Genomic DNA, 14,415 nt, shown 5'->3' with positions numbered 1-14,415 from the left:
ATAGTAATTTTGCTGCAGAGTTATCAGGCTTTTTACTTCATTGATTCCCGGGGTCTCGATGGTCAGTTGTAAAGATGCTGCATGCAGGAGCTAGAGAATGCCGGGACAGCTAACTGTAACCTGTGCTAGAAACAGACGACAAGTAAGTTTGGGTTTTCATAAATACATTTAAAAAAAAAAAATCATATGTTGAATCCTCTCACTTGCAATCTGGTTGCTCTCTGTGGGCGCTGCCATGATCGATTCTGGTGGTAACAGGTGATCAGTGTAGCATTGTGGGACAAATGCAACTCTTTAGCACAGTGTTCTTCACTAATTTTCAGAGGTGGGCCACTTTCGTCAATAAGACATCAGTGTGAGGGCTGCCACACCGCCTTTTTCACATTTGTGTATTGTCAGGGGCTGCACCCCCGCGCCAGAGGCGCTCAGAGTGGCAGAGGAAGACGTGCTAGCGTGGAAAGCGCGGCAAGGCTACTTAATTGTTTCAGACACCGCTCTACTCATGTGCTTAATGGGGTCATAGTAAATATTTGGTGTTTGAATTCAGTTTGACACGCCGCTGGAGCATCAGTTTGAAACGGGTTAATCTTTCTTCTCAGGGGAGACTTGCGTCTCTGTGGACAAGCCGTTAATCTAGTCTCTGCAGCAAGATTATACTGCACAGCTCCATTCAAGTTCTGTTCAGAGATGGGAACTGTATATTAAGGTGCTTGTTGACAGCATGCAAAATTGTTGTCAGGCTTCGTAGACATTGAGAAAAACTTCTCGTAACAATGTTTGCCAAATAACGTTATTTTTAGTATATGTAGGCATGAGATAGTGACTTTACTAATATAGTGTCTTGGTTGACCACGTGTGTGTGTGTACTGTAACTGTAAAGGGGAACTAAATAACAAGTGGGATGTTTTCCTAGGCGGACATTTTGAAGATCAGAGAACATTGTACTGCTAATTAGTATATTTACTGCTGTAGTGGAGCAGAATACCATCTCCATTCACCTTGTAATGAGCAAAATAAAACATAAACACATGACAAAATAACAACAAACGTGTGCAGTATCCCCTTCTGTACTGGACAAAGCCATCTTCAGCAGAAATATTTCCGATCTTTGATGCAGCTGCCAGGTAATAAATTGACGTGACCCTCCATGTGGAGGCCCACCATGAACACACACTCAGAGACACCTTAATGAACGGAGGGGGGGAGGGGCAATTAGGGCAGGTGTGGGCGTGTGACTATCGGGACACAGCCAATCAGGACAGGTGTGGGCGTGTGACTATCGGGACACAGCCAATCAGGGCAGGTGTGGGCGTGTGACTATCGGGACACAGCCAATCCCCTTTCCAACTGTTATTTGCACACAGAACCTGGGTTTTTTAATGCCTAATATACAGCTCGGCCATACGTTTTGCATCATCCTGTATAATTAATTCATTTTATGAAGTCGAATGAAACCTGTTGAATAATGTCATGTTAACATATTGAATCACATACCACATTGTAGTTTTCCATATACAGATTAACCCGTTTTATATCGCCTTGCTTAATATCGTAACCTGTCAACCTCACCGTGCACCATAGGTTCTTAGAGAAGTTACTTCTCTTAATATCATCTCACAAGCCCACGTATTGTCACGTTTTGTGCAGCCTGTCCAATGCTGCGTGGCCGGGCTTTACTAGGTAACCACAGGATGTAATTGATGTCCAGCGAAATTAACAACCAGTAATCATCTCTGCTGATAAACTGACATGTTGTGCAGCATGCTGCCTGGGTGGTCTTAACGGGGATACAGTTCAGTTACAAAACAACAACATCACCAAATTTTAACAGTCAGCCTTATAAAAATGCACCCAAAAAAGTATTGACAGCTCTCATCAGTTGACAATTAATGCCTTTTTAAGATAATGACACAAGCTGTTTCGTTCCAGTCAAGGGTACAACACGTATTTGTCCTGTAGCATTTGTATAAAAGTAAAGAACGATTGAAAGTACAGGATTAAAACACTGCTCTTTAAATTAATGTATTTATTTATTTTTATGATGGATTTATTGAATTTAGAGGGGTTTTTTCTTGTTATGAAGTAGATGTCATAGCTCGTCCTTTGCTGACGAGGTCAATGTGCAGCACCAAACTCAGCCTTCAGGTTTGTTGTGTGATGAAAGTAACACCACAGCTGAGTATGCTTTGCTGTCGTGCAAAATCGACTACCGTGAACTTGTTTACAAAGAATTGGCTGCTGCCAAATCAGCCAGCTATAACTACAGCACAAGAAGAACCGCAGGGGCCAAGAGAAAATTTGATTGTGAGGCATCTCATAGTGGTGGGGCAGGATAGCTCCAGTAGAACCATTTGCTCTAAGTAGCTTTGCAGTGCAAGATGACTCATGTTCCTCGGAAAATCCCTTTGAAAAACTGTATTGTGTATTTAATAGGGTCTTTATTGACCAAGACCAAAGAGATACAAAAAGACAATAGAGAAATGTGCATTTGAAATGCCCCTTCAAGTTGAAAAACAATCTGAATATTTTACAAAATTATGTTCCTCTGCACAACTCCATGATATAAAACAACAAAACAAACACATGCAAAAATAATTAATCAATGTCAGAATGCAGAGGCAGCAAAAGGCAGCCTTTTCCTAGGTTTAGTTTAAAAATAAAGACTTCCAATGAATCAAACATTAGTTGCATTTACAACCTTTGGTAGAAAATACATAATATAATTTGTGTTTCAACTCTACGTTTTCAATGTTCCAACTTTAACATTTCCACACACAGTACAAAATACACATCACTTGAAGGCCATTTTCATTGATATGTGGTTTGAAGGATCTAATAGAAAAAAGTAACCAAGCAAGCTAAACATAAAAGCAAGGTACATTAATTCAGGCTCATTTCAAATCCTTTTAAATGAAGGGGTAATTAAGACAATTGCAGCAGTGTGCATAGCTGTGCTGTGGACTTGCACATTCCCACGACCAGTATTGATTTTCTACAAGGCAGGAGGATGCCCCAAGTAATGGAGAGATTGTCACTCTACTGCACACACTGACGAGACTAAATTTATTCACTGTGCTTCACACAAAGACAGTTGCGAGTTCCACCCCATGTTGGCCCACTGCCTATGTGCTGCCCAGACAGGATTCAAGGTTTGTTCACTAAGTAAAAGTCTAAAGTAAAACCTGACAAAACCAAAAACACTAGAAAAAAAAGTAAAAAACTGTAGAAACTAGATACAGACAGACTACTCTAATTCAAGAAATGTCAGGACAAATATAAAGACACTGACACTATATCAACAGGGTTCTCTGGAAGATCCAATTCCATCAGTAGAGAAAAGGGTATTGTGTGTGTGTGTCCCTCCACCCCTCCTCCTACCCCTCTCTGAGCTGGAATGCAAGGGAGACGCCCCCACAATGACAGACTGGTGTGCAGTCTTCTGAAAGCATGCTGTTAGTCACAACGTGTATGGAGGTCAGAATGTTCTGTGTGTGCTAGACAGGAGGGGGCCTGATTAAGCTGTCTGTTTAGGGTGGATGTTGGACAGCTTGATGTTCTCCTCGTTGTCCTCCCTCACGCTGTCTTTGGCCTCACCCTCCGTGTGGAAGCCCACCATGAACTGGTACACCATGACGCCGACGAAGGCCCCCAGGAAGGGGGCAAAGATGGGCACCAACCACCAGTAAGTGCCAGCGCTGGAAAAGAAAAGACAGACCTAAGCTCTGGCATTCTCATAATAAGAAATAAAAACACACACCATCACAGACCAGTAGAATAGGACTCCAGAGGAGGAAACACTGAAATCAAAGAGAAACTAACAGAGAGAACCTTTCCTAATTGTCCCCAAGGATGGCAATAAGACTCCCAATGCATAGCAGTCTGATCCATTTTTGGTTTTACTATGTGTTTAATAAGACACACCTGAGCTTGTTACCTATACACTGTGGCTAATCAAGCTTGTAGTAAAACCTGGAATGGGTGAAACTGCTATGCAATAGGAGTTATTTTCATCCCTGCCCAACACAGGGGAGTAAACTACAAAAGGCTCCTTTAAAGTAATCTTTTTAAGCAGCCCCTGGTGGTATAAATAGACATAAACAGGGTAAGAGGATTTCATCGAAGATGGTGGCTGTGACGTACGTGAAGACCTCCGAGCCCCAGCCGGCTATGGCGGTGAACAGGCGAGGACCAAGGTCTCTGGCAGGGTTGACAGCATAGCCAGAGTTGAAGCCCATGGACAGACCTATGACCAAGACGACGAAGCCCACAGTAAAGGCCTCCAGACCCCTGGGGATCGGGTTGTTGTAGGGGTCCACGATGGCCAGGAGGCACACGATCAGGGCAGCGGTTCCGATCATCTGCAGGGGAGGAGATCAGAGAGGGAGAGATTAGAGACTAGAAACCAAGTCAAGTAGACAAAATGTTCTGGATAGTGCCTCCAGTGTGCACCTCTGAAGGCACTAGCCGAAATGACTGTCTACTTGGACTACTATGATGGAGAGATTTTATAATTGCATCAATCAATCCTTTTTACCTCAAAGTGGGCTGTGCTGAGGCCAAGAACTTTGATTCATTTCATATAAAAAGTACACTTTCATAAGCATACTGCATAAAAAGAAAAAGGAGCAGTGCGCTGCAGTGGCTCATTATATTCACAGAATGGGATTTTCACAAGGTATAAGTGCACCCGACTGGGAAAGTGTCAATGCAGCCAGCTAAACTGCTTCAGCTCCTTACCTGGTCAAAGAAGCCATTGAGCAGGGTCAAGTGTTGAGATGGATAGGTAGCAAAGATCCCAGCAGTACAGTTTTCTCCTGTCACTATCAGCTCGTTATTCCCAAACATCCACAAGGCATCTGTGAACGCAAACCAGACGTCAGAATCACAGCCCAAACAAAACCAGCATGCTAAATACAGGGCTGTTCATGACAGCTAGGAGCTAAAGGAGGGATTTCATTCCATGTGAAAACACAACTTTACTTGAATCATAATGGACATAATGCAAGGCTGCAAGTACAAATCACACAGCTAGGTATCTAGACACTGATTAGCACTCTGTCACCGCTAAGTGAGGTAGTTCAAGTGTGAAACCAGCCGGAAATGTTATTTGATAACCTTACCAAACACGACTATTTGTGATTTATATTTTGGGGTGTGCCCACTCACCGAAGTACATTCCGAAGATGACCCCTGCCCCCAGGAAGGCACCCACTGTCTGCGCCAAGAAGTACACTGGCAGCTTGAGCCACCTCTCCCGCCCCAGCAGACAGACAGCAAAGGTCAGAGCCGGGTTCAGATGCCCACCTGCAGAGAGAGGTCAGGAAGGTCAAGAGTTTGTCTGAAGAAACCGACAAATAGCGTTGCCGATTCGCACTTGCAGAACGAATAACTAAGAGTAATCCCAGCTGTGTACTCGCTAAATGCAGCACCTTTACTCAGAAAATAAGTAACCATGCTACTGCAAACTGATGAATTCCACTGTGTGAGAAGCACTAGCTTATCCAGAACTCCTGCATGTTCAAATTCACTTGTTAAAGCTACAAAGGCGTAATACTTATAAAGGCTTGTAATGCTAGTGTGCAGATAGCACAAAGCAAATACAAACAAGTCTTAACAAGTTCACACAAGGGTGAACACACATGCCGGGTGTGGTTTATAGAACCACTGTTTGGGTGGATTGAGTGAGTTGCGTGTGTTTTAATCCTCACATTTGTGTCACCATCTTGATCTAGGAGCGTCCTGTTAAGCACATTTGTGTGCCTGTCTCCTACAGCTGAGTCACAAAAACACTACTGGTTCTGTACCAGCAAAACTGTAAAGGGAACAGACAAAGTTATGAAGACAGGTTTTGGCAGTATGTGGGGCAATGCACCTCACCTGACTGAGGTAAACACTACCACTTGGAGACTCTCTTGCCCCCTTTGTTGTCTAAATTGTATTCTTGCTTAGCCAGTATCTTTTGAGGTATGTATGCAGTTAAGTTTTACTGGAAAGCCTACTCATCACTAGTGGTTTTAGGTTAATTTGCACCCCTCCATTAGGGAGTAGCGTAAACCTCACCACACTGGTGAGACGTGGTTATTGGATATTTCTTTTATAACCCTATAATCCCAGTATCAGAGCGGGTAGGAAAATGACTTAATTCACTCCAATAGTTGTGTGGGATTCTAGCGCAGTGCCTTTTAATTATAATATAGAAGATGGTGCTATGAGAAGTCTTAATTCCTGAACTAGTAGGAGTGTGTTTACTGTTGGAATCCTCACTGGAGTGAAGAGCTCTCTGCAACACAGCAAGCACTGGAAACATGCAGAAATCTGAAACTGGAATCATCCCCTCCTCACTCACCAGCTACCGGACAGCTCTTACCTGACACCTGCCCAGACACCAGGACACCCAGGGTCGCAGCAAAGCCGAAAGCGAAGTTGACAGTCAGGAACTGTCCATGAGATCCACCGCTGAGAACTAGCTGAGCGACAGAACCACAGCCAAACATCTGCAGAGGAGAGGAGGGAGTCAGAGCCTGCACTTACATTTAACACACAGCACATCTATACACACACACAGCACATCAATACACTCACTCACACACACACACACACACAGCACACACACATACACACACACACACACACACACACACACACACACAGCACATCTATACACACACTCACACACACACAGCACATCTATACACACACACAGCACATCTATACACTCACTCACACACACACACACACACACACACACAGCACATCATACACACACACAGCACATCTATACACTCACACACACACACACACACAGCACATCTATACACACACACAGCACATCTATACACTCACTCACACTCACACAGCACATCAATACACTCACACAGCACATCTATACACTCACTCACACACACACAGCACATCAATACACTCACTCACACACACACACAGCACATCTATACACACACACACACACACACACAGCACCTCTATACACTCACACAGCACATCAATACACTCACACACACATCTATGCACACACACACACACACACACACAGCACATCTATACACTCACACAGCACATCTATACACTCACACAGCACATCTATACACTCACTCACACACAGACAGCACATCAATACACTCACTCACACACACACACAGCACATCTATACACACACACACACACACACAGCACATCTATACACTCACTCACACACACACAGCATAAGAACATAAGAACATAAGAAAGTTTACAAACGAGAGGAGGCCATTCGGCCCATCTTGCTCGTTTGGTTGTTAGTAGCTTCTTGATCCCAAAATCTCATCAAGCAGCTTCTTGAAGGATCCCAGGGTGTCAGCTTCAACAACATTACTGGGGAGTTGATTCCAGACCCTCACAATTCTCTGTGTAAAAAAGTGTCTCCTATTTTCTGTTCTGAATGCCCCTTTTTCTAAACTCCATTTGTGACCCCTGGTCCTTGTTTCTTTTTTCAGGCTGAAAAAGTCCCTTGCGTCGACACTGTCAATACCTTTTAGAATTTTGAATGCTTGAATTAGGTCGCCACGTAGTCTTCTTTGTTCAAGACTGAACAGATTCAATTCTTTTAGCCTGTCTGCATATGACATGCCTTTTAAGCCCGGAATAATTCTGGTCGCTCTTCTTTGCACTCTTTCTAGAGCAGCAATATCTTTTTTATAGCGAGGTGACCAGAACTGCACACAATATTCAAGATGAGGTCTTACAAGTGCATTGTACAGTTTTAACATTACTTCCCTTGATTTAAATTCAACACTTTTCACAATGTATCCGAGTATCTTGTTAGCCTTTTTTATAGCTTCCCCACATTGCCTAGATGAAGACATTTCTGAGTCAACAAAAACTCCTAGGTCTTTTTCATAGATTCCTTCTCCAATTTCAATATCTCCCATATGATATTTATAATGTACATTTTTATTTCCTGCGTGCAGTACCTTACACTTTTCTCTATTAAATGTCATTTGCCATGTATCTGCCCAGTTCTGAATCTTGTCTAGATCATTTTGAATGACCTTTGCTGCTGCAACAGTGTTTGCCACTCCTCCTACTTTTGTGTCGTCTGCAAATTTAACAAGTTTGCTTACTATACCAGAATCTAAATCATTAATGTAGATTAGGAATAGCAGAGGACCTAATACTGATCCCTGTGGTACACCGTTGGTTACCACACTCCATTCTGAGGTTTTTCCTCTAATCAGTACTTTCTGTTTTCTACATGTTAACCACTCCATAATCCATGTACATGTGTTTCCTTGAATCCCAACTGCGTTCAGTTTGAGAATTAATCTTTTGTGCGGGACTTTGTCAAAAGCTTTCTGGAAATCTAAATAAACCATGTCATATGCTTTGCAATTATCCATTATTGATGTTGCATCCTCAAAAAAATCAAACAAGTTAGTTAGACACGATCTCCCTTTCCTAAAACCATGTTGACTGTCTCCCAGTACCCTGTTACCATATAGGTAATTTTCCATTTTGGATCTTATTATAGTTTCCATAAGTTTGCATATAATAGAAGTCAGGCTTACTGGTCTGTAGTTACCTGGTTCAGTTTTGTTTCCCTTTTTGTGGATCGGTATTACGTTTGCAATTTTCCAGTCTGTCGGTACCACCCCTGTGTCAAGAGACTGCTGCATGATCTTGGTTAGCGGTTTGTAAATTACTTCTTTCATTTCTTTGAGTACTACTGGGAGGATCTCATCCGGCCCAGGGGATTTGTTTATTTTAAGAGCTCCTAGTCCCTTTAACACTTCTGCCTCGGTTATGCTAAAGTTATTTAAAACTGGATAGGAACTGGATGACATGTGGGGCATGTTGTCAGTATCTTCCTTTGTAAAAACTTGTGAAAAGTAATCATTTAACATATTTGCTATTTTTTTTTCTTCCTCTATGATTTTGCCATTTGTATCTCTTAAACATTTAATCTCCTCTTTGAATGTTCTCTTGCTGTTGTATCTATACACACACACAGCACATCAATACACTCACTCACACACACACAGCACATCTATACACACACACAGCACATCTATACACTCACTCACACACACACAGCACATCTATACACACACACACACACATCAATACACTCACTCACACACACACACAGCACATCTATACACACACACACACACACACACACACACACAGCACATCTATACACTCACTCACACACACACAGCACATCTATACACTCACACAGCACATCAATACACACACTCACACACACACACACACAGCACATCTATACACTCACACACACACACACAGCACATCTATACACACACACAGCACATCTATACACTCACTCACACACACACAGCACATCTATACACACACACAGCACATCTATACACTCACTCACACACACACAGCACATCTATACACACACACAGCACATCTATACACACACACACACACACACACAGCACATCAATACACACACACAGCACATCTATACACACACACACACACACACACACAGCACATCTATACACACACACAGCACATCTATACACACACACACACACAGCACATCTATACACACACACAGCACATCTATACACACACACAGCACATCTATACACACACACACACACACACAGCACATCTATACACACACACAGCACATCTATACACTCACTCACACACACAGCACATCTATACACACACACACACACAGCACATCTATACACTCACTCACACACACACAGCACATCTACAGCACATCTACACACACACACAGCACATCTATACACACACTCACACACACACAGCACATCTATACACACACACAGCACATCTATACACTCACTCACACACACACAGCACATCTATACACACACACACACATCTATACACACACACACACACACACACACACACACACACACACACAGCAGATCTATATACACACACACACACACACAGCACATCTATACACCACATCACACACACACAGCACATCTATACACACACACAGCACATCTATACACACACACACACACACTATACACACACACAGCACATCTATACACACACTCACACACACACACACACACACACACACACACAGCACATCTATACACACACACACATACACACACACACACACACACACACAGCACACATCTATACACACACAGGGGGGGGGGGGGGGGGGGGGGGGGGGGGGGGGGGGGGGGACCAACATTACATTTTCACAGTAAATGCAATCAGGAACTCTGCCTCTACTGTGGAATCCCCTATCCCAATCACATGGAGAAGTAGCATACGTCCATCTTCGTTCAAATAGCAATTTAGAATCAATTGCATCAAAGACGCCATGCAAAAGGAAACCAATGCATTCCTGAGCTCTGAAATAAACATTCTACTTCACAGATAAGTTTTTCTCATTTCTATAAGCAAGTCGTTTTTCATGGGGTGCCACTAGTCTTTAGTTTTTTTCTATTCTGAAGAGACTAATACTATTGTTTTCCAGCTCATTCAAAATTAAAGAATATTAGAATAATCATTTCAATTTTGAAAGAATATTCGAACATGAAAAAATATGCCACCACAAGTAACACTACAGTTTGGTCTGCCCTATTGATAAAAGACACAGCAAGGCACAAACTCCAGGGATGGAAACAACACTCTTATTGCAGAGCAGTTTCACCCATTCCAGGTTTTATGAGGAGCTCGATTAGCCGCAGTGTCTTATTAAACATAGTAAAACCAGGAATGGCTCAAAGTGAGATTTGTTTACTTCATTTAAACTGAAAGGGTGCTGTGTAATGACTGTTAAACACGTGGAGTGGAGTTGGTCTTTCAAAGAAACCAGCCATGCCAACAAGCTGCTGTTTAGGCAAGGAGGTGCACAGCGTGTTAGAAACCACGCTTTCACGACTCTGCAGTAAACCTTCAGAAGGGCATTCTGCAGCGCCGCAATAAAGCTTAGCCAATAAGAGGCAGCTGGCGAGTTGTGAAAGTAGTTCAAATCTAAAGGCTAGATCTTTGTTAAGCTATCATAGGGAACCAGTTTGTGAGTTTCCCCCAACTGTCCATCTAACGAAGAGCTAGTAGATGCAAGTAAACCTTCTGCAGAGAAGAGAAGCATGAAAATGAATTGAGTTCTAATAAAACTGCATGTTACAAAGGGTTTGTTCTTTTGTTACAACTGCCCATCACGTAAAGTGAGTTTTATGACCATTTTCTTCAACTGAACTTCATCTAGTAGTAGCAAAAAGAAAGCTGGTAATGTTAATGGAATTGAATTAAACATCATTCTATTTTTAGGACTGTATCTTACGATTGAGTGTTATGGAGGAGCACCCACACAAAGTCATCAAGACAAGAGAGGCACACCCAGCTCCACTGGATTGTAGCCCCATTGCTGTTGGTTCGTCCCGAGGCAGAAAGATAATGAGTTTGTTATTTAAAACTCAACAGCTCAGGAGGCACACAGCCTGTCAAGTCTTGTTGAGAGCCACAAGAAAAACTGAGATTTCATTTTGTAAAAAGAAACAGAGAGAACAAAAACACAGTATATGCTTTCGGTAAACTCCCAGGTGGACTTTCTATCAGAAAACTTATAAAAACATGCATTAAATAATTAGAACTGCTATCCAGCTTTGTGTTCTTATTCTTAACCCTCACCAATGAGCCAACCAGACTGTTAATCTGATGTGTTCATATAAACCATCTGTTCAAACCATAGAAGTGTGAGAAATGTTTGCTGGAAATAAACAACTCTACAGGGTTGCTGTTTGTGTGCCATGTTAACAGACAGGTCTCTGTCTGGGACCATGCAGAAGAAGCAGCACACAGGACACAGCCCTGAACGGAACCCATTCACAGCTAGTGAAATCACTCTGTCAGCACCTTCTTAGATGCAAGTTCAAACCCACAATGAGAACCAGCCCGTCCATTGCTCTGCTGGCAGAGTGACATTCTAGAACAAGGGGTTGGCAGAAGTTCTTGGTCTTCAGAAATGAAATGAAGACTTTGCTCCTACAGGGACCGTATTTCCTTAAATGATCAGGAGTCCTGCAATGGAATAGACTGGGAGAGCCAGGGTTCCCTGCCCTTTCTCTAAAGCACACTTGGAAGGGAAGTCAGGTGGCACACTTGATTAAGATACAACTGTCTCTCACAAGCCAAGCCACATACGGTATATAAAAAATTTAAAAAAAACTTCAGCAACAACTATTTATTTATTATATAGTTAAAATGTGTAGTAATATATTACTTTTATACAAGTTAAATCAAAATTTTAGATAAGCAGAGAGGATAGCAGGGATGGAAATAAGACTCCCATTGCATAGCAGTTTGATCCAGAATTCAGATTCACGATAACAGTTTAGACAGGCATTTTAGCCCAGAGTCTTCATGAGTGATGAAATTGCAACTTAATAAACCAATATTACCTTTGTCATAATCCAGTATGAAACATCACACTAAAATGACAGTGAGATCTGCTATATCAGATCAATGACATCTTTTAGAATTATTCAAGCAATTGTAGCAGGAATAATGGAGACTGGACTTTAAAGCCACCAAGCATACCTAGTCATCTCCCATCATATACAGACAATGCAGTCAGAGGCCAAAAGCAACAGGCTGTATATCTGAAGCAGGGTCAGGTAAAGAGTCTGCAGGGAATGCACTTTAGCCCGCCTGGACTCTAAACTGAGACACTTTAACATTGAGCTGCACACTTAAAGGTACGCTGTGTTGTGCCATAGGGAAGTACAGTTAAGACTAAGCTATGGTTTAAAAAATAGAACAAAACATATACATGGTAAAATAACAGTAAATGTACATCAGGAGCTTGACAATAAAAAATAAACACGGCAATGCGTCATATCGAGCAGATTGGATGCCAAGAACTTAGTAACAGGGACGTACCCCAGCAAAATCAAGACTAAAAAGAAACTCAGAGCCAGCCCGGTCTGGGGTAGGACAGGTGCTTAATGAAGATGCTAAAAAACACTGTTTAAAAAAGGCAATGTCCAACAAGAAACAAGTTTGCTTAAGAAAGTGAAGTGTGATATCAGAGAAGTCTGAGCTTACAATAATAGCACCTCGATCTGGGGGGCCATGCAGCATCAACTCTCTAAACGTTTGCTTGGTAAATGTGTGGCAAAACTGTGTTAATGTAAACTTGTTCAGTTAAGCAAAGAAATGTAATTAAAACTAATTCAACTTCTCCCCACTAAAGCAATATCATTTTGTAAAGTGATCAATTCTATTCAAACTGTACAACATCAATTAAACACTCACAAAATAACAGAAGTCAGGAAGATTAGTCTGTGTCACTCACCACTAGAATGAGGGTCCCCAGACATTCTGCCAGAGCTTGCCTCAACAGCAAGTTCCGGACATAAAACATCTCAGAAATCCAGGCCAGAGCCTGCTTCTGTCTGCCCATGCTTCTGTGTGCTTGAGGTCCTGGGAGCAAGAAGAACAAGACAGTGGGAAGCTGTTACTCACTATATCCTAACCAGCTGCTGACTGACTAATACTGCTCTGTCCTGGTGTCAGGGGTCTTATAGGTACCAAGTCAGAGTCCTCCCATTGTACACACCTACACATCCCCCATGCACCTCCCTCCATGACCCAGCACAGCGAGCCCTGCCAACTTTTAAAGAGAAAGCACCACACTGCTGAAGAACTGTTACAAAGCAACCTGCTGGGATACTCCCAATTTACTGGAGAGCCCTGAAAACAAAACATGTGTTAATCCATGGAAAGAAAGTACGTCACAGGCGTGGCCAAGTTAATGACAATTTAGCAAAGAAAAAAATGTATGATCTCAATTGGTAAAAGGGTGGTAAAGCAATTATTAATTTAAAGTTATTTTCCACCATCTAAAGCATTTCCAAGTGATTTGGCCAGATCTCTGAGTGAACGTTTTAAAAAGTGTCAGTTACATCATTCTCTTTCTGCAGAGAAACACACCTGTTAAACCCGACCCCAAGAACAGTGGCTGCAGCATCTCCACTGAGGAGACAGAAAAACACAATCAGTACCCTTGGAAAAGTTTACCATAGTAAAAGCACAGGAAGGTGAAAGCACGGTAAATCAGAGCGGTATGGGGAGAAAGATTTTAAAATGGCAAACTATAGTAAATGAATAGCAGACACTGGGAAAAACATTGGAGTCAAGGTGAAGTAATCAGAGAACTGGATCACTATAAAAACAGAAGATTGTGTTGTATCAGCGAGTCATCGATTACATACTCATTGAGAAGATAAGAAACTTGTAAATCAAATGTTTAAAATGAAGTGAAGCTGCATTCCACATATCCAATGGCAACACGATCCCAAGTGTTCTTAAACCAGGGCTGTCCAATCGACAGCTTTCGAGCCATACACACCTCACCAAGCTACCCAGTAAGGC

At 42.2% G+C, this 14,415-nt stretch overlaps 1 protein-coding gene across 1 annotated transcript; it reads right to left on the bottom strand.

Moving 5' to 3' along the window:
- Positions 1-2,418: 2,418 nt before the first annotated feature.
- LOC121307178 (aquaporin-3-like) lies at positions 2,419-13,539 on the bottom strand. Its single transcript, XM_041239318.1, has 6 exons — positions 13,337-13,539; positions 6,368-6,494; positions 5,167-5,304; positions 4,738-4,856; positions 4,141-4,358; positions 2,419-3,695 (listed from the first exon to the last, which is right to left on the bottom strand). The coding sequence occupies exons 1-6, from the start codon at positions 13,442-13,444 to the stop codon at positions 3,515-3,517; spliced, it is 891 nt and encodes a 296-aa protein (XP_041095252.1). The 5' UTR covers positions 13,445-13,539; the 3' UTR covers positions 2,419-3,514.
- Positions 13,540-14,415: the final 876 nt, after the last annotated feature.

Source organism: Polyodon spathula, chromosome 2, assembly GCF_017654505.1.
Source record: "Polyodon spathula isolate WHYD16114869_AA chromosome 2, ASM1765450v1, whole genome shotgun sequence".
NCBI lineage: Eukaryota > Metazoa > Chordata > Actinopteri > Acipenseriformes > Polyodontidae > Polyodon > Polyodon spathula.
Note: the sequence above shows the minus strand (reverse complement) of the source record. Positions and strands in the feature narration are given on the sequence as shown.

What these genes read in the sequence shown, in the direction of transcription:
- LOC121307178 (XM_041239318.1), bottom strand. Translation starts at nt 13,444, where the DNA reads ATGGGCAGACAGAAGCAGGCTCTGGCCTGGATTTCTGAGATGTTTTAT. An exon ending in GGTGTCTGGGCAGGTGTCAG is followed by an intron (nt 5,305 to 6,367) that starts GTAAGAGCTGTC and finishes CTCTCTCTGCAG; the next exon opens with GTGGGCATCTGAACCCGGCT. An exon ending in TCAATGGCTTCTTTGACCAG is followed by an intron (nt 4,359 to 4,737) that starts GTAAGGAGCTGA and finishes CCTCCCCTGCAG; the next exon opens with ATGATCGGAACCGCTGCCCT.